This window comes from Onychomys torridus, chromosome 3 (genome assembly GCF_903995425.1).
Source record: "Onychomys torridus chromosome 3, mOncTor1.1, whole genome shotgun sequence".
NCBI lineage: Eukaryota > Metazoa > Chordata > Mammalia > Rodentia > Cricetidae > Onychomys > Onychomys torridus.
Genome location: NC_050445.1, coordinates 4,319,190 through 4,344,842, shown reverse-complemented (window position 1 = coordinate 4,344,842; position 25,653 = coordinate 4,319,190). Strand labels below are relative to the sequence as shown.

At 46.7% G+C, this 25,653-nt stretch overlaps 1 protein-coding gene across 1 annotated transcript; it reads right to left on the bottom strand.

Moving 5' to 3' along the window:
* Positions 1-10,303: 10,303 nt before the first annotated feature.
* Positions 10,304-25,242, bottom strand: Htr5a (5-hydroxytryptamine receptor 5A). The gene is made up of 2 exons (XM_036180590.1): positions 23,875-25,242; positions 10,304-11,073 (listed from the first exon to the last, which is right to left on the bottom strand). The coding sequence occupies exons 1-2, from the start codon at positions 24,613-24,615 to the stop codon at positions 10,741-10,743; spliced, it is 1,074 nt and encodes a 357-aa protein (XP_036036483.1). The 5' UTR covers positions 24,616-25,242; the 3' UTR covers positions 10,304-10,740.
* Positions 25,243-25,653: the final 411 nt, after the last annotated feature.

Genomic DNA, 25,653 nt, shown 5'->3' with positions numbered 1-25,653 from the left:
TTAAAAATCCCAAAGACAACATAAACCAGATTCTCTGTGTAATATCCATCTTTGTAAGACTGAAACACTGCTGTGGCTGCTGGCTCTGCACACCTCAGCTTCCCAAAGTGGCAGTGGTACAGTTTACCACCAGCTCTGGGTCTGGAGCCATGTGTACCATTAGAAGCAGTTCTATCAAAGCAGTACATAGCCCAGAAACTTTTTTTTTTTAAACTAGCAAAGGCTAAATCCACCATGCAGCAGAGTAAAGTGCCGTTTGTAGACTCCTCATTCCCACCACACTGCAGGTCAGACACACACGCTAGGAACCCGCCATAGTAGCTCAAACTGGCAGGCTGCTGCTAACTCGAGAGAGACAATTAGGAAGCTGTTGTTTTTAGCTCCGTTTTAGAATCTTTTTTCTCAGGTTTTAGGTGGAAACTCTTGCCAACACATTGGGCGCCATTTGTAGTTAGAGTTTTCCTGCCTGGCCCACAGTCAGGACAAATCTCTCTCACCTGCCAGGCCCATAGAGGCTCAGAATCAACCAAGTAAACACACAGAAACTTACATTGTTTACAAACTGTATGGCCGTGGCAGACTTCTTGTTATCTACTTCTTCTATCTTAAATTAACCCATTTTTATTAATCTATACTTTGCCACATGGCTCGTGGCTTATCATTACCTTACTCCTTCCTTGTCTTGGCGGTGGCTGGCAGTATCTCTCTACCCAGCCTTCCACTTCCCACAAGTCTCCTTCTTCTTGTCCTGCCTACTGGCCAATCAGCACTTCATTTATTTTAACCAATCAGAGCAACACATTTGACATACACAGCATCCCACAGCACCCAGAGATGAGGATGTACCCCACATCCCAAACATTCCAACCATTAGATAAGGTGGGCAGATGTCCTTGAGTCTAGCACACAGCTATTTTTGTTTTAAAGATACCCCTAGACAATTGTCAGCCAATCAGGATCCTGAACCCTGGAAATCTCCTCACCCCAATGATAAAAAAATCCCACCCAGCCTGGGCTCAGGGCCCTCTGCTCTCACTGCTATGTCAGACAGACAGAAGGACTAAGCTCTGGAGTTTGAAATAAAGGCTCTTTGCTTCTACATGTGGGATTTGGTCTCCATGGTGGTCTTTTGAGGGTCCCCTCGATCTGGGCATAACAGTGCCATGGATCAAAATTGTGGAGGCTGTGCTTCCTGTTGAGGGCTGCCTGCCTAACTCATAACCAGGCCCAGATTAAGGAAGGCCTAGCACATTAGGGAGACATATCTCTGGAAGTGTCCACAAGGCCATGTCCAGACAAGATTGGCAGAGGGTGGAGCCCAGGCTGGCCTTGCACTTTTATTCTCTTATCTCAGACTCCCAAGTGCTGAGACTTACAAGTTTGTGCCACTATGCTCTGCTTGGGGGGCGGGGAAGGCGGGAACAAATTACATATAGCCTGGAGGGGTCAATTTTTCTCCTTCCTTGAACCCCTGGAGGAAGTGTTTTTCTTTTCTTTTTATTTACTTATTTTTATATTTATTTTTCAAAGACAGGGTTTCTCTGGCTAGCCCTTGCTGTCCTGGAACTTACTTTGTAGACCAGGCTGGCCTCAGAGATCTGCCTACCTCTGCCTCCCAAGTGCTGGGATTAAAGGTATATGCCACCATGCCCTGCTGGAAGTATTTTTCTATTAGTCCCTGAACCTTAAAAATCAAAGGCCTTTCATAACATTTTAAAAAAAGATTTATTTATTATGTATAGTGTTCTGCCTGCATGTATGCCTGCATGCCAAAAGAGGGCACCAGATCTCATTATAAATGGTTGTGAGCCACCATGTGGTTGATGGGAATTGAATTCAGGACCTCTGGAAGAACAGCCAATGATCTTAACCTCTAAGCCATCTCTCCATCCAGCCCAACATTTTTTTTAAAGACAACTTTTCCCCCCCACATAATATTTTTATTGATTCTTTGAGGATTTCACATCATACACCCCTATTACATTCCCTTCCCTTTCCTGTTCCAACCCCCACCCTTGTGACCACCACCACACCAGCAAAACACAACAGCAACAACCAATTTGTGTTATCTCTATCCTCACTGGAGCATGGTCAAACTCTTGGTGGCCTGCCCCTTAAGCAGAGCTAGTCCTTCCCCTCTCTCCCTCTGCTGGAAGCCATCTGTCATGGAGAGAGACACTTCAGCATCCTATCACAGTTTTTAAGAGTTCCCTTCCAGCTCACACATGATTAAGCCTGTATGATAATGAGTATTCAGAGATGGGTAAAGCCTGGAGGGAGCTCACCAACCTAAGACAGAGCACCTGTGTGGCCTGGGCAGGTGTCTCTAATATGGGTAAGGTGACCTGCTGACGTCCCATGCAACCTAAGTCAGAAGCTCATTTTTTAGAAAAAGGGGGGACCTGTAGGTTCCTGGCCCCCGGTTTTGGGTAACTGTTGCCTTGCTTGCCGACCTTGACCTTGATATCCTCCCTATGCTAATTCCCTGTGAGATTCCACCCTCCTGAATGCTTAAGAGAAGTTCCTTGTCTGTGTATCCTGCATATTGGATGTTAACAGCTTAGATGCAAGATTGTAAAACATCAATATCGAACTTCTGCCCTCCGGGGTTCTCCCATTGTGCTGTAAGCCTGTATTTAAGACCTCCTCCCTCCTTCAATAAATGGCATTCGGCATTCAAAAAAAAAAAAAAGAGTTCCCTTCCATGACTTCCTGTTTAGGCTGTTACTATTGGGGGGGGGATGGTTGGGGTGCAGGTAGGTGTTGTCACAGAAGTCCTCCATGTCCTTCATCTCACTATGAATCTGTAATCATGGATATCACTGCCAAAGTAGCTTATTTGCTCTTTAGGGAATGTAGATCAGAGGCTTACATATGGTTTCTGGCATCAGAACAGAACATGAGCAGGGCTCCAAGTTGCAGTAAGGCCATAGACCCAGACAAGGCCCTCCAATGCAGCAGGGACCATGGACACCAACATGGCTTTAGGCTGCTGTATAGACCACAGACATCTGCCTGGCCTTTGGTGGTAACATGGGCCACCAATATCAACACATACTGGACCTCAGTAAGGCCACTGATCCAGACATGGATCAGCTAGCCATACAATGAAAGAGCAACTCCTCTCTGCCTCACTGTATTGGGTGTAGGAATGAGTTCCCTATCTAGACTTGTAAACTTAAACAAAATAAACTTTGCTGTTGCATTCTGGATATCCACGGTCTTCGATGGTCTCCTTGGGGTCATGATCTGGGCATAATAGCCAGTTCTCACCAGAAGAAAAACAAAATAAAACAAAACAAAACAACAACAACGGGCTGGAGAGATGGCTCAGTGGTTAAGAACACCGGCTACTCTTCCAGAGGTCCTGAGTTCAATTTCCAGCAACCACATGGTGGCTCACAACCATCTGTAATGAGATCTGGTGCCCTCTTCTGGCCTGCAGGGATACATAATAAATAAATAAACAAACAAACGAACGAACGAATAAATAAATAAATAAATAAAAACCTTTCCTTTAAAACAACAACAACAAAAAACCCACCTCAGGTCCTGATTGCTCTCTTTTCCCTTGGGGTTTATACCAGAAAGCAGGAACATTTACCACAGCTGCAGAGAAGCTGAAAGTACTTTTTGTAAGTGGTTCTAGTGTGGGAGCCAACAGTGTTTTAATTTTAATTAATTTAATTTTAATTACTGTGCCTAAGAGATCCATGAAACAAAATGCCTCTAACCTGTAAGTCCCTTGCCCAAGGACAGATGGCTATTGAAATGCTGGAGGCTATTGTTTGTGGGGGATAACAAGCCACATGTTTTCATTCCCCTAAACAAGTTTGTTTGACCCAGCTACACCTGATGTGCTTGATCACCTGTAGGGGTGACGTATGCAGACAGGAAATATATCAGGATATACGCTTGTTCCTGATTGGACCTGATGGGAAATACAGTGGCCTTATGGGGCTACTTTTTTAAGCCTCTGCAAAATGTGACTCATTGCTATTTTCTGGGAACCCAGGAAAGGACCTGGTCAGAGTTCCATCATTCTGGCCTGTTGTGGAATAATCCTTTTGTACACTGTGAATATGTGTCACTCTAATTGGTTTAATAAGAAGCTGACTGGCCAATAGCGAGGCAGGATTCTCAGGGTGGAGAGAATGCTGGGAAGAAGGGTGGAGTCATAAGGAGACACCACCAGACACAGCGAGAAGGGTGGGCAATACATAGATGAGGTAAACGAACCTCAGGACAGCACATAGATGAATAGAAGTGGGTTAATTTAACTTATAAGAGCTGGCTAAACCTAAGCTATCAGCCAAGGTTTCATGATTAATAAGCAGTCTCTCTGTGATTATTTGGGAGCTGGCTGGCAGGACAGAAAAGTCAGCCTACACTGGCCAGAGGTTAATTAAGCTTGCTTCAAATTTGGCTCAAAACTGTGACAGTGGTCTTACTCTTGCCCTGTGGGGTTAAGAGTAGGAGTTGGCAAAAGTCCTACACAAGCTTGCTTGGATGGAGACAAACTATCCTATGGCCTCCAGGAAGCAATGTTGAGAGGTCCCAGTATTGGATGGACCATCTCCCCACCCACACCCCTTGGCTATCTAGCCCATTTCTACACAATAGCCTCTGTATGTGAGTTCTGTATCTTTCACCACACTGGGGGAGGGAACCTTTTGACCTGTTCTGGACATGTCAGAAGTTAAACACTCTGGAGGGCAATAGCAAATTCCTGTACAACTGTCCCAAATCCCTTGTCCTCGATGAGTCACTGCTGAGGTCCCTAGAGGTCTGCAGTTCTTTTCTGGTGCCTGCTGGAGTACACCACAGCACACAGGCTGGCCTCCCTCCTCTGTTGTGCTTTCTGGGATCGGTTCCCAAATACAGAACACCTGGCCCTGGCATGAAACTGGTGCCTAAGGAAGTAGTCACCACCTCTTGACAGAGGGAAACCAGGAAGCTTAAAAATTACTGAGCTACAGGAGCTCAGAGGTTTATGGCTGTGAGGGGAGCTCAGCTAGTGTGTCCTGAAGGAGCCAGGGGTGAGACTTTCCAAAAGGCAGCTGCTCACAGCCCTCCCTCTTCCTTCCTCAGCTTCTCAGGCAGAAAGTGTGTCTGAGCTGCAGCCACACCTGAGCCATGCATGGAAGAGCAGCAAGCATGCTTTTGACTCTAGTCTCTAGAGTGAGTATCACATGCAGAAGGTGGGGGGGGGAATCTTAGGCTAAGGCTTCAAAAACGATGGGAAGGGGACCCGGTGCCATTGGTACACTAGAGGTACCTAATCAATTGTATCCCAAGAATCTTCATCCATCTTGGGAAGGGAGCCATTTTCTCCCCAGGAGGATGGCTAGAAACAGTAGCTGGGATCCACATGTTTTAGTGGAGCCACTCCATCTACCCATTGTGACTGTGCCCTTGGCTCTGATGCCTCATGTGCACAGGGAAGACAGGAGGTTGCAGGTCCTGAGTAGGTGCCCTGTAGGAAGACAGACAGACATCACAGGAACTGCCCTGTGTATCAGGTAGAGGCTGGTAAGGAAGAACAGCAGGGACTCTGCTGCCTAGTATGGAACAGACTTCGGGACAACACCTCGTTCCCCGCTACATTTCCCGACCCATGTTGTCTCTGCGTGGCTGGCCCGGTGTGGTACTCACACTCCCTTGTATGAGGACAGTATCATGATCTCAACAGAATCCACACAGAAACTAAAGTGCTCCTCTAGGAATAAACGACAGATCCCAAGTTCATCTCAAGGGTAAGTCTGGAGCCTGGATAGGTGACCCAGCAAGTAAGAGCACATACTGCTCTGTCGATGGACCTGAGTTTAGAGCCCATGCACTTACATCAGCTGGCTCAGAACCACCCCTAACTCAGCTCCGGGAGATGCAATGCCTTCTTCTGGCCTTCTTGGGGACTGTACACACGTCACACACACACACACACACACACACACACACACACACACACACACACACACACAAAAAAAAAAAAAAAAAAAAAAAAAAAAAAAAAAACAACAACAACAAAAAAAAAAAAAACAAATATTTTTAAAGTCCACCGAATGATCCCAGTGCTGATAGACCCAGAAAAATCTTCTCCATGTCACTACTGTACCTGGACAATACGAGCCTTCAGATGATCAAAGAGACTCAGGTCATCCGTCACAGGAGAATATCCCCTTAGTGTGTTGTCTGTAATGGGACAGCAGGGCTGTGACTTCTTTCTCGGTTCTGTAAGCATGCTCCTACTCACCCTCAAGAGGACCTACAGAGAATCTCGGCCTCCTCAACCTGTCTGAGAAAAGTGATCCTGACAGTAAGGGCCCAAGGAACGGGCCTGGTGTTCCTAGTGACTGACTTCAGCTGTGGCTTTCATGGACCACTAACCCTACCACATACTAGCACTCAAGAGCAATAGAAACAGGGTGGAGAGATGCTCAGTGGTTAAGAGCACTTGTTGCTCTTGCCGAAGACCTGGGTTCAGTTTCCAGCACCCATATCAGGCAGCTCCCCATTGCCTATAACCCCAGCCTCAAGTCAAGGAGTCTGCTGCACTCAATGCACAAGCCCACACACATACACATATAATTTTAAAAAATGTTTTAAAAGAGTAATGGGAAGCACTCCACAAATATTTGAATTGCATACTAGAGACACAAATCGACATACGCACCTTGTGATGTGTTTGTCAATACATCTTTGCATTGAGATTGAGATAAAAGCACAATAATTAATTGCTATTTTCTCCTTGTGTATTGTGTCTCCATGCCCTAGGTAACATTTGCAGAGTGTGTATGATTTAAGTGTTGTCTGGGAGATACTAAATACGTCTAAATGACAATGTACAAGTTCATCTTATGAAGAGACTAATAATAGCCTCAGTTAGAGATTCAGTTAATTTGATCATATCATCTTCTAACTAGAGTGTACAGAATCACGGGGCAGTGAGCAGCACTTAGATCTCACTTCTCCTTCAGTCTTAATGAAAGGTTTAAAAGAAATGAACCTCAAAAAATGTTGGGGCTGGAGATGGCTCAGTGGTTAAGAGTACTAGCTCCTCTTCCAGAGGACCTGAGTTCAGTTCTCAATACCTACATGGTGGCTTAAAACCAGCTCTAACTCTAGTCCCAGGAGATTTGGTTGCCTTCTGGCTTACTCAGGCACTGCATCCACATAGTAGACAAATATCATACAAATTTTAAAAAAAGGTAAAAAATCATTATATTTATTATTTTGAAAATTTGGTGTGCCTATGTGTAGGTTTGCACATGTGTGTATGTGTACAGGTGCCTACTCAGGCTGGAGGTATCAGATCCCATAGAGATGGAGTTACATGTGGTTGTGAGTCACCTGATGTGGGTGCTGGGAATAGAATTCAGGTGATTTGCAAGTGCAGTATGTTCTCTTAACCACTGAGCCATCTCTCCAGCCTCAAATAAACCTGTAAGAAAAACCAGTAAGATAAATATCGAAATTTGGAACTGGATGAGAAATCCCACCAGGAATCTCAAACAGACAGACACGGTACAGTTTGCACTGGATTCCACATGCTGTGCCCATTCCTTTACTTGTGGGCACTCAACATACACATCCCCCATTATAACAATGAAAAGCAATAATGCCCAGTGATCCCCCTGGTTCCAGGTGATCTTGGGGACAAAGAAAATAAGGAAGGAAGGAAGTCTGTACTTTAAACTATCTATGGGTCTAGTATGTCAAGTAAGATACACACAGAATTAAGAAAAATTCAAGGAGATCCCAGTTAAGTTCTCCATTGCATTCATACAGGCAGGAGTCCACATTCAGCATGTCTGCAGTCACGGTGCTGGCTGTCTAACACCCTAGATCTGTTCACACTCTTGTATAAAGGTTGTCTTTGCAGGAAATCCAAGATAACTTCATGTCAAAGCCACAAAGAAATTACCACAATTTTTCTATTTAGGAATGTTGATGAGTATAATTTATTATATACAGTATAATATGCCTGTACGTTCATGTTACAATACACAGTTTTAATTTGTGCACTTGAGGAATCAGGGACACGGAATATAATGGAGTTTTATTGCCCAAGAGTTTGTAGATGTTTTGAATGATGAGTAAGAGGTTTGTCTTAAATTGAGGTGCTATGGGCAAAGCTGCCCCGTGGGATGATAAAAGGGGTGGCAGTCAGAAGCCTTTGGGGGGTAAGGATGGGATAAAGTGACTGTTGGGACCTCAGCATGCAGCTGAGTGGGCAGTCACCAGTGGCTAGATATCTTTACACATGCAGCTACAGAGAAGTTGAGAGAGACTAGGACACTGCTACTTTCCTCCTATCTAAAGGCTGAGGGGGATAGTGAAGGACACAGCACAGAATTTGCTCAGTTTAGAACATTCTATGTGCATCATTTTCATAGGACTCAGACTCAAAAAACAAACAAAAACAAAAACTTCTTATATCCTGTCAGTTGTGACTAAAGCCAGAAAACAAAAACAAAAACAAAAAGTAAAGCTCTTGTTCAAACACTTAGCAAACCCTGGTTATGAGAACAGTCATAGATATATGAGCCATTCTGTTTGATTTCCAGCCTGGCTTAGACCCAGTCCCTTAGTGCAGGATGTGTGACTGGTTCAGGCTGCTGCTCCCAGAAAAAGGGCCCCAGAGTATTGGAAAATTTTTGTACTTAAAAAACTCTTGGTCCAGGTACGGTAGTACACACTTTTTCAGGAAAGGCAGAAGCAGGCAGCTCTCTGTGAGTTTAAGATCAGTCTGGTCTATACAGTAGGCTCCAGGATAGCTAAGACTACTTAGTGAGGCCCTTTCTTAAACATAAATGAATACTTAAAAACTCTTAGCCAGGCGATGATGGTGCACGCCTTTAATCCCAGCACCCAGGAGGCAGAGGCAGGTGGATTTCTCCAAGTTTGAGGCCAGCCAGATCTGTTACACAGAGAAACCCTATCTCAAAAAAACAAAAACCAAACAAACCCCCAAAACTCTTAAGAATGAAGGTGTTGCACTTCCAGTCAACTGAAGAAGCACACCAGCTCTCTGCAATGGCATCATCATCTGGCCAGCTCTGAGGGTCCACTCCCTGGATGAGGAGTCTTCAGGAAACAGCCCCTCCATGTCTGTAAAAGCAGCATAATGTTTCTCACTGCTGTGACCTAAAGCGTGGGTGCTTTTGCTCACTCAGGATTTCTGTGAGTGCAGAGAGGGGTCCACAGCTCTGTGGACTCTGATGCCTCCACCCTCAGTTTGCGGGAAAAGTCAGCACACACAGGGTTCTGGAAAGGTGGCTATCTCTTCTTTCTCACTTTAGCTTTTTTGATAATGCTCTCAGAGCTCCTCGGGCTACCTTTGGAGGTGTGGGTGCAGCCAAGGCTTTCTGTGACCATGTAAACACCATGTCTTTACTAGACCCTCCAGCCTCACCGGTTACATTGCCAACTTGATAGAGTCCATAAGTGACCCTGGTTTGCCGATCTTACAGCCTATTGGTCAGGTTCATATAGCAACAAAACCACAACCAAGTGACCAGCACTCCTATTACTGAGTGTTAGTGATGGACAGACAGACCCTGGTAGTCACCAGCTGTGAAACTGTATTGAGAAGTCAAGAGTTCATAGCTATCACTAACCTGGAGTCTTATTTATCCAGGGATGAAACACTAAGGCCGGAAACATTTGAAGGAATTACACGGGGTTGGGGATTTAGCTCAGTGGTAGAGCGCTTGCCTAGCAAGTGCAAGGCCCTGGGTTCAATCCTCAGCTCTGGGGGGGGAGTGGGGAAGAGGAAGAAAAAGAAAAACCTACAGCATATAAATAATTTTGACAAATTCTGTGACATTAGTAGATTTTTCTATTTTTCATGAACAGTTGTTTCAGAATGAAAGGAAATATTTCATTTTTTCAGTTCCAAGATGATGGACTGAGTTGATTTTTCCTGAAAACTGTCCTTTTCTGCAGTGTGTGTGTGTGTGTGTGTGTGTGTGTGTGTGTGTGTGTGTGTGTGTGTGTTTACCATGAACAAACAGTAAAGACAGCAATCACTGTCCTCATAAGTGGGACCGTGCTTTAATATGTTTAGGGACAGAATTTTGTGGTCGGATATTAGGAAGGACTCAGGAAGTATCAGGGCATACACTCTAGAACCACAGAACAGAACTCTGACCTGATGACTAGCTATTCTGGGAAGTTTGGCTGTATGGTCTGCTGCTCTGCAGCCTCATGGGGGCATTTTGTTGTTGTTGTTAGATAGCCCAAGCTGGTTTTGAACCCTTTATGTAGCCCAAGCTGGCTTCAAATTTGAGATTGCCCTGCCTTAGTCTCCTGAGTGCTGGGTTTCCAGGTGTGTGTGTGTGTGTGTGTGATCTCCAGCAGCTCTAGGTCTTGTCATTCTTTCTGCCTCTCTCTACCTGCCTGAGCTGGTTCACTCCCTCTCTCCTCCCTCCTGTCTGCTTTTCTCATGGCCACGCTGGAGTGAATTTAGAGGAGGAATGGGCACTTTGTGGACCAGGTCCGTGGCTGCTGGTACAGAGTGAGGGAGAGTCTCCAGATTGGGGACATAAGCCACCAGAGCCTTCAGGAGAAGACAACTCCCAACCTATGAGCACAGACGTGAAGTGAGCTGAGCTCTGATGTGACCCTGGTGCCCTTGGCAGATGGATCTTGTCCTCAGGACTGCTGGGCAGACTGCAAAGGTTCATGGGACAGGACAGTCCACTGAGCTACGGGAAGAAGGCACTGCCAGATGGCCCCTCACTGTTGCTTAGAGAAGAAGACCTTGAAAGCACTGCTGTAGCTCCTGTTGAAGGCTGTGTAGATGAGCGGGTTGAAGAAGGAGTTGGAGTAGCCCAACCACAGGAAGATGCTCTTCCAGAGGGCAGGGATGTCCCAGGAGCACAGGGGACCAATGAGCTCTGTGACAAAGAAAGGAAGCCAGCAGAGCACAAACACCCCGATGAGGATGCCCACCATGAGGGCCGCCCTCTGCTCCTTCTGCTCCCGCCACGTGTCGCCATCTGTCTGGAAGGTAACGGTGGCGTGGCGGACCGTGAACACCATCTGGGGCTGTTGTGTAGCATCCTTCACCTGCAAGGTACAAACAGACACTTTGTAAGGAACAGACTCTTCACACCGGCCAGGTGGTGGCCAAGCTGAACCCAGGTATGGGGGGGGGCTGAGCCCCACAAGCCGCTCCAAAGGGAGTGTTGGAGTTTAGGTGGGGCATCCCATAAACTAGGGGTAGAGAAGTGCAATGGCAGCGCCAGTGTGTCTGCATCTTGGAAAAGGGAGGATGCTGCAACACACGGAGTTCAGCGCAGGTGAGTTTGTGACTATCTCATCAGCTAAAGGGGCAGCAAAAATAAGCAGAACGTGGGGTGTCCTGTTTAGCTGTCAACTTGTCCACTTGGCATAGGGCAGAATCATCTGAGAGGAAAGCCTTAATTGAGAAATTGCCTAGATCAGATTGGCCTGTGGTGTGTGTGTGTGTGTGTGTGTGTATTTGCCAAGCCCACTATGGGCAATATCATCCCTAGGCAAGTCATCCTGAATTGTATAATAAAACCAGCGGAGTTTCAGCCAGCAGTTCTCCTGTGGGTCGTGACCCCTTTGACAAGCCTCTGTCTCCAAAAATATTTACATTACGGTGGATAACAGTAGTGAAATTATAGTTATGAAGTAGCAATAAAAATAATTTTCTGGTTGGGGTTCACCACAACGTGAGGAACTGTCCTAAAGGGTTGCAGCACTGGGAAGGTTGAGAACCACTGGACTAACCCATCTTACAAGCCAGCCAGCAAGAAGCATCCTCCATGTTTCCTGCTGTCCTTCTTGGGCTGTGCAGTGAGTTCCTCAGGTGGAGGTAATGCTGTGTGGGCTAGGAAGCAGGCCTGTCTTCAAGCTCCTGCCTTGACTTCCCTCAATGATGGACTGTGGTCTGGCGTTGTAGGCTAAAATAGAACTCCCCTCTCCCAAGTGGCTTTTGGTCTGAGTGCTTTATTACAGCAACACATCTGAAACTAGAGCATGAGGCATGTGGATTTGGTGGCGAAGACACAGAGGACGGGACCACAAACTGGGTGGAGTCTGAATCACATGGGAGGCAAACTTCTAGGCTTGTCTGTGAGGGAAGACACATCCTCAGTGTGGGTGGCACCATCCCATAGGCTGGGGGTCCACACTGAATCAAAGGAGAGAGTGAGCTGAGCACCATCGTTGGCCTCGCTCTGCTTCCCAGCTACACAGACAGTGTGAGCAGCTACCTCAAGCTCCTGCAGCCATGACCTCCCTGCCCTGAACGAAACAGTAAAGACTGAAAATTCACTTACTGTATCTCTCATACCAGGTACCCTAACCCAGCCAGCTATGTGGCACCCTGTGGAGGTCAGTGATTTTCCTTTGCCATCTGGAGGCTAACTAGCTATGGCTTAGTGCTGCTGCCCAGCATTAGAGAGGACCCATTGTTGAGGTAGGTTTTGAGGTCTCCTTTGCTCAAGTGTCACTCATTGTGACACTCAGAGCATTTCCTGTTACTCACAGGATCAAGATGAGGCTCCTTTTCCACTCTCAGCTTCCTCTCCGGCACCGTGCCTGCCTGCACACCGCCATGTCCCGCCGTGATGATAATGAACTAAAACCTCTGAACTGTAAGCCACCCGATTCAATGTTTTCCCTTGTAAGAGTTGCTGTGGTCATGGTGTCTCTTCACAGCAATAGAAACCCTCACTAAGACAGCAGGTGTGGGGACTCAGTGGGTGAAGGTGCTTGCCACCAAGCCTACCGACCTGAGTTCTATCCCCGTAGACTTCACTATAGAAGGAGAGAACAGACTCCCCCAGGACTCCCAGGTCCTCCCTCTGACTCTTCCTCCCTCAGGAAGTCTTCATCACTCCTTTTTATTTCCATGGGCCAAACTGGGCATTGCTGGTGGCCACAGGCCTGCTGGCAGCATGAGGATAATAACAAGAGTGGGGACACTGGAAAGATGGGTGCTGTGATACTAGGGGTGCTGGGGACATGGAAACACTGGGATTTTGCATCAGGAATTCTTCAGAGTTTCGTAACAGAGCTCCATATTTCTCAGAAAAGCACATCCCCACCCCACATTCTGTTTTCCTTCTGGTGCTGTGATAAACACCACGACCCAAAGCAACTCGGAGAGGAAAGGGTTGATTTCAGTTTACACTTCCAGGTCACTCTTCATCAGTGAGAAAGTCAAGGCAGGACCTAAGCAGGAGTTAAAGCAGAAACCACAGAGGAGTGCTGATCGCTGACTCACAGGCTCATGCTCAGCTAGCTTTCCCATACAGCCCATGCTCACCTTCCTAGGCGTGGTGCTGCCCACTGTGGGCTGGACCTTCCCACATCACTCGTCAGTCAAGACCTTCCCTCACAGACGTGGCCACAGGGCGATCAGATTTGGGCAAGTTTCTCAATTGAGGTTCTCTCTTCCCAGGTCACTCCAGGTGATGTCAACTAACCAGGACACACTTCCATGTGTAACAGGGATCCTTCTCCCAGGCCATGTTCTGGTGCTGTGTTCAACACCAGCACCTCCTCCACCCCCTGCAAGTGGGCTCAATGGTTGACATCACTGTCCATGGAGCTGTTAGGTCCATTGGTAAGAGATCCTGGCTGTTTGAAAGTTTCCACTTCCTCTCGTTTTCGGCTTTGTGTGCTCACCCTGCCTCCCAGGGTGTCTTGCTCTTAGCTGTCTGCTCTCTGCCGGTCAATGGCTACAGTGAAGCACTTAGCTGAGTCTGTACGATGACTGGTACCAATTACCATAAGAGTTTAATGTACTCACTAGCAGATCTCAGGAAGAGAGAATAAGGCTAACACAGAGTGAGCAGTCAGACCAAGCTAGAGCAGAGCCTCTCAACTCTACACACACTTAGAGCAGGTGTCACACAATTTCAGACTCACGAAAAGTTTCCAGCTTTACCAGCCTTTCATCTTTCAAAACTGAGTTATTTGGGGACAGGTACCACTTGCTAAAGCTCTTGGGTCTTGTTTGCTTGTTTGTTTTGTTTTTAAAAATATTGATATGCTAAATAATTGTTTGTGATTTTACTTCAAATCTAGTGTGCTCTTTCCACTGCTTTGTGGTGCTGAAGTTGGGGGACAGAGACTCTCAGCTCTAAAGGGTGGGTTCAGTTGATTTGCAAGACAGGTCACCTGGACCTGCCAGAACACTCAAGAAACAGATTCTCAGATTAGAAGAAGGCTCTCCATGGTGGTGACTCAGGGACAGACTGCTTGTGCTGTAGCTATGGTAACAAGGAGACTTGCTAGTTGTCTAAACCTCTTCCTCTGACCAAGGAGAATGCAGTTCCCAGAGCACATGCTTGTAAACAAACCAGTAATCATCAGCCTTCACTCAGGAGCCAGCCAATCAAGTCAGAGTCACCCTAGAAACCTGATTTTGAGAACCAATCATTTTTAGCACTCACACTCTACAGATGACATTGGCCTCTGCCCCCACAGAATGACCACCCACCCTGAGCCTGATCATTCTGAATTCACAGAGATAATCATGATTTCCCTTGTCCTAGGAACAGTTTGGGATGACAGGATTTCTCTGTGGTGATATTTTGTGTACCCTAATAAAATTTGCCTTAAGATCAGAGAACAGAATAAGCCACTAGATTAAACATGGAAGCCAGGCAGTGGTGGCACACACCTTTAATCCTCAGGAGGCAGAGATCCATCTGGATCTCTGTGAGTTGAAAGCCACCCTGGATTACATGAGATTGACTCAGTCTAGGAGAGAAACAGAGTCAGGCAGTGGTGACACACGCCTTTAATCCCAGTACTAGGAAGTAAGTAATACAGCTGAGTGGAGAAAGGTATATAAGGCGTGAGGAGACAGGAACTAAAGGTTTTTCAGCTGGAGAGCTTCAGAGACATTCAGAGGATTCATGGAGTCGGTGAGGTGGCTGTGGCTTGTTCCTTTGTCTCTCTGATCGTTCAGCATTTACACCCACTCTGGGTTTTTCATTAAAAGACCTATTTTAGAATTCATGTTACATTTCTCTTACTGCCCAGGCCATAGATTCACTAGTTCTTTTCATCTCAGCCTCTAGGTCATAGCTATGCCACCCTTGGCCAACTTTAAAGGTAACACTGAGAACATTTCTAGGACCCGCTATGATATCTTCCCACAAAAAGGCATTCACTGGACCCCAGCTCCAGGTACCTTTTGTTCAGGTACTCCTGGTTCCTTGGATTCCAGCTGGGCCCCTGGGCTCCTATTGCTATCCCAGAATTTGCAAATAAGAATGTCTTTGTGCCAGATCACCATATTGAGGTGTTTGCTTCAAGTAGCTAGAGCCTCAGCTAGAAGTCTGCTCTTGGGTCTTGGATTAGATCTTGGGATAAGGTGTAGTTGGTGTCAGAGTGCAGTACTGACAGACACTGCCATGCTGTGCAATTAACTTGCAGCATCTACAGTTGCTTGTTTTTTGTTTTAAAGATTTGGTGTGTGTGTGTGTGTGTGTGTGTGTGTGTGTATGTGTATCTACATTCTACATGCAAGTGCTCTCAGAGTCTATTAGAAGGTATTAGGTCACCTGGAGCTGGAGTTGTGAGCTGCCAGATATGAGTGCCAGGATTGAGCTCAGGTCCTCTACAAGAACAGCAAGTACTCTTAATCACCGAGCCATCTCTGTCTAGCCCCAGTCGGCTTGTTTAATTGGTATCCAGAGTCCTTACAACATTGCCCACTTGGGGTCTCTCTCTAGCATGTTCTGGGAGCTGTATCAACTTCCTAAATGAACTGCCCTTTCTTCAAGATGTTTTTGTTCATGAAAAATTGAAGCATTCTCTAAACTCACTAGATATAAAGTCAGATCTATAAACTGTAAATTCAAAGCCTACACCAGAGTCAGGGACAAAGGGGAAAATTTTTCCTAAACTTCAGAGAAAAGGGCAGAAATGTGTTGTGGAATTCAGGATTTCATTAGACTATCAAACAAATGATATTACCAGGATCTGTCACAGCCTGAGTTGACATCTCTTCATATTTGGAAATATTTAAAAGAAGGACAGACAGGAAAAGAGTTATCTAAGCCAATTGTGAAAATTTAAACATAAAGATAGAATATTGCTGTGGATATCACTCTGTATAAATAAAGTGCTGATTGGCTAGTAGCTAGGCAGGAAGGATAGGATAGGCGGGACAAGGAAGAGGAGAAGGCAGGGAACAGGAAGGCTGGGAGGGGACGCTGCCAGCCGCCGCCATGAGAAGCAATGTGTAAAGACACTGGTAAGCCACAAGCCACGTGGCAAAGTATAGATTAATAAAAATGTGCTAAATATAAGAGTAAAAGCTAGATAATGGTAGGCCTGACCTAATGGCCAAGCAGTTTAAATAATATGTGTCTGTATGATTATTTTATACATGGGTTGTAGGACTGCCGGGGGCTTGGTGGCACCTGGAGAGAAGCTCTCCAGCTACAGAATATGGATTATATAAGGTGCTTTCAGAAACTTCCCTTGCATGGAATGACTGAACAAAGGTGCAAAATTGCAAAGCAAACAAAGACAGAGAATAGATTTGGCATCCATGCAGCATTTGTGTAGAACGGAAGCCCACAGCTGATGGAATGAAGCCTTAGCTGGAGCCCAGTCTTCTTCTCTTTTCCTTCCTTCCTTCCTTCCTTCCTCTCCCTCTCTCGCTTTCTTTCTTTCCTTCCTTTCTTTCTCTTTCTCTCTTTCTTTCTTTCTTTTTTTGTTTGTCTTTTTGAGACTGGGTTCTCTGTGTAGCCATGGCTGCACTGGAACTCACTATGCAGACCAGTCTAGACTCAAACTCACAGAGATCTTCCTGCCTCTGCCTCCCAAGTACTGAATTAAAGGCATTTGCCACCATGCCTGGCTCAGTCTTTTTTTTCAATAAAGGGACTAAAAAATAAGAAGCAAATGGAACAATGAACCTAGCAACTTAGAAAATACTCGATATGAGGCTAGACATTTCCAAATAGCCTTAAAAAGTAAAGGCCAGCGATCTGTATGTGAGATGCAGTTTTCTGAATACACCTGGCTAAGCCTCTGTACCCAGAAATGTGGAAGACTAGATAAGACCCATGTACTAATAGGTTATCCATAAGTTATCTTTCTTTCATCTCTTTATATCTATCATGTATCAATTATCTGTCATCTATTATCTATCATCTACCACTGTCATCTATCACTTATCTATATCTTTTATAAATTATTAGCAGAAGGCACCTTAAAAGAATCAATATCTCAGGCTGGAGAGATGGCTCAGAGGTTAAGAGCACTGGCTGCTTGCTCTTCCTGAGTCCTGAGTTCAATTCCCAGCAACCACATGGTGGTTCACAACCATCTATAGAGAGATCTGGTGCCCTCTTCTGGCATGCAGGAATACATACACTATATACATAATAAATAAATAAATCTTTAAAAAAAAAAAAAAAGAATCAACTTCTCAAGCTAGAAACCGAGTGCAGTGGAAACTCCCAGGAATCTATGAGGGTGACCCTAGCTAAGACTCTGAGTAATGGGAGATATGGAGCTAGAACTGGTCATCTCCTGTAACCAGACAAGATCTCCAATGGAGGGACTGGGACCCCAACCCAGGCACATAATCTCTGACCTACAATTTGTCCTGCCTGTAAGATATGGTGGGCCAAAGGTGGTACAGAAGTTATGGGAGTGGCCAACCAATGACTGATCCAACTTGAGACCCATACTATCAGAGGGAGCCCCCTCTAACAATGTCTGGAGGGCCAGGACCCAGAGGCTGGACAGCCCAGAGTCCTAGGATAGAACCAAACATGAATGGCAAAAAAGAAAAAAAAAAAGTCAGTAAAATGATTCTTTTGTTTTTGGTTTTTTTGAGACAGGGTTTCTCTGTGTAGCTTTGCACTTTTCCTGGAACTCACTTGGTAGCCCAGGCTGGCCTCGAACTCACAAAGATCCTCCTGGCTCTGCCTCCTGAGTGCTGGGACTAAAGGCGTGCACTACCACCACCTGGCAATAAAATGATTCTTAATGATGCTCTGCTATATTCATAAATTGCTGCCTAGCCCACCTGTCAATAGAGAAGCTGTTGGTCCATGCTGGCAGAGGAGCGTGCTGGAGGAAAGTCACAAGCCATGGTTACCTTTCTAGAGCTTTATTGGGAGAGAAAGGGAGAGAGGGAGAGCGGGAGGGGGGAGAGAGAGAGAGACAGAGAGACAAAGAGACCACGAAGAGGGAAGAGAGCAGAAAGAGAAAAAGGAACACACAGAGGGCCTGCCTGCTTTTTAAACTGGGACACTGTCGCAGGCTGATGATGCATTTAAGGACAGAACCCTTACACTCGTTGCTCCTAGATATGGCATGGATGGCTGGTATCCATGGGAGGCCTGCCTTTTCCTGAAGGGAAGAGAGAGGGAGTGGATGGGGGAGCTTGGGAGAGGGACTGGGAGGGGAGAAGGGAAGGAGGGAGGGGAGGGAGGGAGGGAGGGAGGGAGGAAGGGAGGAGAAACTGTGATTGGGCTGGGAAAAATTAATTGATTAATTAATAAAAATAAAAATAATTGCCAGGTGGTGGAGGTGTATGCCTTTAATCACAGCACTTGGGAAGTAGAAGCAAGTGAATCTCTGTGAGTTCAAGGCCAGCCTGGTCTACAAAGAAAATTCCAGGACAGCTAGGACTGTTACACAAAGAAACCCTGTCTCCAAAATAAATAAATAAATAAATAAATTAATTAATTAATTAATAATCAATATCTCACATTAACTGAAAAAGTCACTATCCAAAATCTGCTCACTAAAGTCATTCCAGTGGGGATATAATCGCCTACCAAGTCCCCATCCTTCCAACTTCAGAGGACATCTGCCTACACTGTAGCTGCCCTGCTTGTTTGTACTGAGTTAAAGCTACCTTTAATCCTCACGTATAGAAAGTTAACTCATTTGGTATATAATTTAAAAGTGACTTGGGGGTGGGCTAGAGAGCCGGCTCAGCAGGTGAAGAGTGCTAGCTGCTCATCTGGGTGTGGTGGCTCCATGCCTTTTATCCCAGCCCTGAGGAGGCAGAGGCAGGCAGGTCTCCAAATTTGAGGCCAGCCAGGTCTACACACTGAGTTCCAGGACAGCCAGGGATACATAAAAAGACCCTGTCTCAAAAAAAAAAAAAAAAAAAAAAAAAAGTATGCACTCCTCAACTGCTCAACCAAAAGACCTGGGTTTGATTCCAGCCCAGATAGCAGACCACAACTATCTGTAACTCCAATTCCAGGGAATCCAACACTTGTCTGGACTTTGCATGCACTGGGCATGCACATGGTGTACATACATATATGCAGGCAAAACACCTATAACACATAAAATAAAATAATTTAAAAAAAATGAAATAGAAGTTACCTGAGAATGGCTGGTCGGCTCAACAGATAAAGACATTTACTGCTGACCTTGATGACCTGAGTGTGAGCACTGGAATGCAGTGGATGGAAACAGAGAACCAACTCCGACCAGTTGTCCTCTGATTTACACATGTGCACAGAGGCACACACACAAAATGTAAACAATGAAAAGACAAGATATCTGAAAGGCAAAGGTAAACTGGTTTGCAATAAATTTAAAAAAGTAAACATAGGGAAATGTTTCTTTAACAAAATACTTTGTTGCTGGGCATAGTATGTGCTATAATCTATTTTGGAGGCCAAGGAAGCAAGATTTTCAAGTTTAAGGCCAACCTGGGCTACATAAGGAATTCCAGGCTAGTCTGTGTTATATAGGAAGACCCTACCACAAACAAATAACAAACAGACAAAATGATTCGTTTGTGCCAGGTGATAAAGAGCAAATGAAAGACCGATCTGCAGCTATGCACTACATTTCTCCAAGGCTTGAGAGAACATGGGTGCCGGTGGTGAGAAGACAGCCCCTCTCATCTGTGACTCTCCTAGAGTTCAATGAGTACTGGCTGTTTCCAAATGAGCTGTGCTGCCACTCGTGATGAGATTGTAGCTAAGCATACTTACACTGTAGACTAGAGCATTACCAAAAAGATAGCAAGGGGCCTGGAGTCCCTGAGGACACGCCGCATCAGAGTCCCCAGAAACCTGCCCTTTTACACTGATAACAGTGTGCCAAGGAGGCTGGAGAGATAGCTTAGTGGTTAAAAGCACTGGATCCCTTTCCAGAAGACCCGGGTTAAATCCCGTATCCACAAGGCAGCAAACAACCATTTCTAAGTTCAGTTCTATTCTAGGGGATCCAACACCTTTTTCTAGCCTCCACAGACACCAGACACACATGTGGTGCACAGATATACATATAGACAGACACCTATACATATAAAATTTTAAAAAATTTACCGAGGCTAGGGATTTAGTTCAGTTGATAGCATGCTTACAGCATGCACAAGCCCCAGATACAATCTTGAGCACCAAATAAACTCAACCTCTGCTATGAGTTACACCTCCAGTCCCCACACTAGGAAGAAGAGATCAGTCCACAGAGAGCTGGGGGGGACCTGGCACCCTCTTCTGGCCTCCACGGACACTTGCAAAATGCTTGTATTTAATTATTTACTATCTCAGTGTTTTGCCTCTGTCTATGTCTGTGTACCATGTGCATGCAGTGCCTCCAGAGGCCAGAAGAGGGCATTTGATCCCCTGGAATTGTAGTTACAGATGTGGGTGCTGAAAATCCCACTGAGATTATTTGGAAGAACTGCGGGTACTCTTAACAACTGAGCTATCTCTCTAGTTCTCCAATAATTTTTTTTTTTAAGTACATGTGAAGGGGCCCAAAATAGCTTGACCACACAGCAGCCATGACAGGCTTAGGGTCCTAGACACAGCTTCTGTGACAGGCTTACTGGCAAGCAACACTCAGATCCAGGAAAAGCCTTAAGCTGATACCATCTAGAGATCTACCCAGGGGTGAGGAAGTACATAACATCCCAAACATTCCAACCATTAGATAAGGCGGCCAGATGTCCTTGAGTCTAGCACATACCTATTTTTTGTTTTACAGATACCCCTAGACAATTGTCAGTCAATCAGGGTCCTGAACTCTGGAAATCCCCTCACCCCAACCTCTGCTATGATAAAAATTCTGCCCCACCTGAGTTCAGGGCTCTTTGCTCTCATCAGTATGTCAGACAGATGGAGGGACCAAGCTCTGGAGCTTGAAATAAAGGCTCTTTGCTTTTACATGTGGGATTCAGTCTCTGTGGTAGTCTTCTGGGGGTCCCCATGAGCTGGACATAACATACACACTGACTGAGCCATGCTCCCCAGCCTCAGTTCAGTAATCAAAGCCTTTGACTGGTAGTCTTCTGTCACTGCTAGTAATGAGCCCCACCCCCCAATCATCAATGGACCTACCCAGCATCTCCCTATTGTTGGAGTAGAGGGAGAAAAGTGATCAAGAGACTAGAGTCTCTGGCCTGAATGGAGACCTAACATTCAATTGAGCAGGATCATTCAGTTGGCCAAGAAACCACCCCTAGGAACGAAGGCTTCCTTAAGCCATGCTGCAGAGGTAGGTGAAGTAATTAGTCCTTTAATGAGATACTGAGATTTTCTTCCCTGGGTCCCCACACAGTAGCTTACCAGGCTACAACCACATTGTTTTGCCTGCTCCTTTTCTAACTGTAACTTCTTCTCTTCTCCTTTCTGTCTCTTTTCTAAGCATGCTTTCCTAACACTTTGGGCTCCCTTCCCCAACATTTTAGACTTCCTTATTCTTCCTAAAGCCTCCTCCCCACCCCGTGGCCTCCTGTCTACCTTTTACAACAGGCTTAAACTGAATGACTTTCCTTTCTTCTCCTCCTTCTCTGGGCAGCAGCTGAGGTTTTAAGGCTTGCCTGCCTTGAGATTTTCTTTCAAATAATAAACTTGCCTTTGTGTTTCAATTTGAGTCTATTCCTAAGTTATTTTATTAATGAGACCAAGAACACCCAAAGGGGTTCGTAATTGGTATCTGAATGTGTTCCTGGGGAAACTGAGGCTCACCTTTTAGGTTGTCAGTCTCATCACTCACTCATAAAAGAATTTAGAAGCAGACTAGAAAGGAAGTTGGGGACAATTTTATTGGTGTTTAAAAGAAAACAGCAGGGTGGGGAAGCTGTGACTCTCCGTAGGTGCCAATGGATGGGAATTGGGGAAGAGGGAGAGCAAGAGCCATGCTGTTTGCAATGGCAGCCAGCAAGGGAAAAGAGAGAATTCAGAGAGAAGGCGAGACAGCCGCCAGGAGAACCAAGGACAGCACACTTGGCCTTTGGCCGGTGTCTGAAAGAAAGAAATAGATAAAAAGAAGAAAATGGGGCAAGTTACACCAGGCAAATCCTGAAAGGGGCTGCGCCAGAGGAGAGGCCTCTGGAAAGGAAAAGTACATTGTCTCGTTACGGGTAATTTATTCCTTCCACCTCCTTTTTTGGCTGCTTGAAATGCCAGGTCTCCACTCAGGCTAGAGACAGAACAACCTTCACCTTTTTTTTTTTTTTTTTTTTTTTTTTAATGGTAATTTAAATTCCAAGGAAAAGCAAAGCATTCTGTTACCAGGGAAACAGAGGTGGAACCCATGCTTCAGTTACCTAAGGCTACTTAGAACCTAGCTCTGGGCTCTTTGGTGGATACAGTAGAGTTTCCAAAATTCAGTTCAATGAATTCTGGTCCTCGAAATTCTTTGTTGTGGGGCCATCCCATGCTATTAGGAATCACCAGGCAGTCCAGACATCATCCTTGGTGGAGGACCACTGCTCTAGATGGAGGAACAGGGAGCTATGTCTCCCTTTGCCCCTCCCCCGACCTTGTCAACCTATTGTGCCCTAAGCTTGGATGACTAGGAATGCAGCCACACTGACAAGGTCTTCACAAAGAACCACCATTTACTTAGGCTTACCTTTACATCAAGCCAGTACAACACACTCAGCACATTCAGTTAAAGTACTCTGCTGTCCCAGAGCCCAGCAACAGAAAACCAGGACTGCATCCTTGTCTGATCTAACTTCAGTATGTAAGTGAGGCCCTCAGCAATGGGTAGGGAGCTGGCTCCTTTTCCTGGAGCTTGAGAACATTGAATCACCAAATTAGATTTCCAGGAGTTAAGAAGAGGCAGACAGGGAATTGTGGGTGGCAGAGGATAGAAGCTGGACTTCCTTGTAGAGATTGTCTGCTTCAAATGCCAGCCATAGGGAGCTGGAGGAGCTATCTGTTCTGAAACTTGAATTTCTTCCTGCATATTACTCAAAGGGAAGGCAGATAGGCCAGGTGATCCTCAGTGGTGCCCATGGTCTGATGGGGCCCAGAAAGCAGTGGTACAACCATAAGGCAAGGAAAGCAGACACCAAACGCAGGCACCAAGATGGCAGTAAACAGTTGTCTTTAATTTTGGCGTGGGGGTGATTAGACAGGACACTGAAGAATGATAAATGTCAACCTAGAAATAATAATTTGCAAAGTAGCCTAGAACATAACACAACCGATATGCCTGCAGTGTGTGGCAATCATCCTGTCAATCATTCTAATCTTCCCTCGGACCCTCACTCACGACTAATGCAGAAAAAGGCAGGTTTTTTTTCATTTTGGTTTTTTTCTGGGGCACTGAGCCAGTGTCCTCCACACACCAGCTTCTCCAGATGTTCTGTAAGGGATGCTGTCCATCCACAGAGCTTTAGTGCCAAAGTGGACCCGATAGGACAGGATCACAAACCCTACACTTTCCACATGAGAAAACGACCCACCAGACACTCTGTAATTCAGAGCTTACAGCAAAGGGAGCCTCTGGCGCTTGCGCCCTCCCTTGCCTACATCTTCCTAAACTCGAGAGTTTCACCTTCCACAGACTTTGGGGGAGGTCTGCTGAGAAGAGAGCCTTTGCAGATGCAAGTGAAGTATTTTTAGCGATCCTTGTAGCACCCACCTCCACAGCTTCGGGAACGGGGGAGACGCTGTTGGTCTTCCTGGAGCCCACGCGGAACTTCGCGGCCTTGTAAATCTTCCAGTACACGAAGAGCACCACGCACAGCGGCAGGTAGAAGGCGCCCACGGTAGAGAACACGGTGTAGGAAGGCTCGCGACTGACCTGGCACTCCTCGCTGAGCTCAGAGTACGTCTCCCCCCAGCCGAAGAGCAGCGGGGTCAGAGAGATGACTGCAGAGAGTGCCCAGGTGAGCACGATCATCACGTTGGAGACGCGCTTGCGGGCGCGGAGCGTGTACTCCAGGTGGCGTGTGATAGACCAGTAGCGGTCCAGGGCTATGGCTGTCACATTCCAGATGCTGGCTGTGCAGCAGAGCACGTCACACGCTATCCACAGCTGGCACAGCCGCCGGCCCAGCTGCCAGCGCCGCCCGGACAGTTCGTGCACCAGACTCAGTGGCATGACCAACGCAGCCACCAGCACATCCGAGATGGCCATAGACGCCACCAGGTTGTGTGGCACGCGGTGGAAGGTGCGTACCCTGAGGATGGTGGCCAGCACCAGCAGGTTCCAAGCAAATGTGGCCGCGGCTAGAAAACCTAGCAAGGTCAGAACTAGCACTCGGAAAACTGAGAGAAAAGGCCGACTAGGGCGCAGGTCTTCCGCACCGAGGCTGCGATTGGGTTCCAAAGAAGAGGGAGTGGAGAGAGAAAAGGAGGTCAAGTTTACAGGCAGATCCATCGCTGGTCCAGGACACCTGCGTTCAGATTCAGTGTAGTCACCGAGCCGACCAGAGTCAATCTAGAAATGCTTGCGACCACTGACTAGTGGAGAGGTTTCTGCCAAGAGCCCGTGACTCTGGCCCCAATCTCCAATCAGTAAGAGTCTGGAGGAGACGGTGGCAGAGAGGAGCTAGGCTTCAAGCCGCACAGTCTCGGTATCCTTGGGGGTTTGGAAAGCGGACTCAAGGGGCTGAGTCTAGAAGCCAGGGACCGCCTAATCTATCACATGCCTGTGTTTCCTCACCTCGGCGGAGACCGCTGTCTGGTCGCCCGCAGCAGAGCATCCTTGGGATCGCCTCTGCCGGTGGATGCCTGGAACCCGGCTGGTGCGTCAGAACAGTCGCTGGTCCAGGATTGCTCCCTGCCGGCTCCCCCACCCCCTTCTCCAGGCAGTGGCGCCCTGGGGAACAGCCGGATGCTGAAGAAGCCACGCAGGTACTTGCTTTCTAGAGATGGTCTTCTGCCCTTCCCTGGCCTCTCTCCACCATGCCTGGGGTTGCTACTCGGAAAACGCACGTTGGCTCGTCCACCCGGACCTGCCTTAGCAAAGTGGGGATCCAGCGCTACGTAAGGCATCAGCTGATAAAGCCGCCTCTCCCCGCCCCTGGCTGCCCGAGCGGCGATGCTTGGCGCTGTCCACGGTGCTGCCGCCTACACCAGCACGCAGCTTGGTGGCTGTCCAAGGTCCAGTCGCTCTTTACCAATTGGTCAGTGGCCGAGACCCAGTTTACTAGTAAACTTTCCTAAAGCCTTCCTCCAGTACCCACGCCCCCGCCCCCCCGAGGTGATTTTGAAGCCCCGAGCGGCATCTCGGTTTCCAATGGGTGTTGTGCACAAGTGTCCCGAGTGGGGCACTTAACTAACAGTCTAGCCTCCAGATTTAAGTACATGCTTGCCTCCTAGGTCGGTAAGCTCAGTGTCCTCGCCTAAAGAGTTGTTTGCCTTAGAGAAGGAAACAGATGGCTGTTTGTCCTGTTCTCAGAGAAGGCTGAAGTGT

Excerpts from the sequence above, each read along its gene's own strand:
- Htr5a (XM_036180590.1), bottom strand. The coding sequence starts at position 24,615 with ATGGATCTGCCTGTAAACTTGACCTCCTTTTCTCTCTCCACTCCCTCT. Across the intron at positions 11,074-23,874 it reads CCGTTCCCGAAGCTGTGGAG|GTGAAGGATGCTACACAACA; the intron begins GTGGGTGCTACA and ends TGTACCTTGCAG.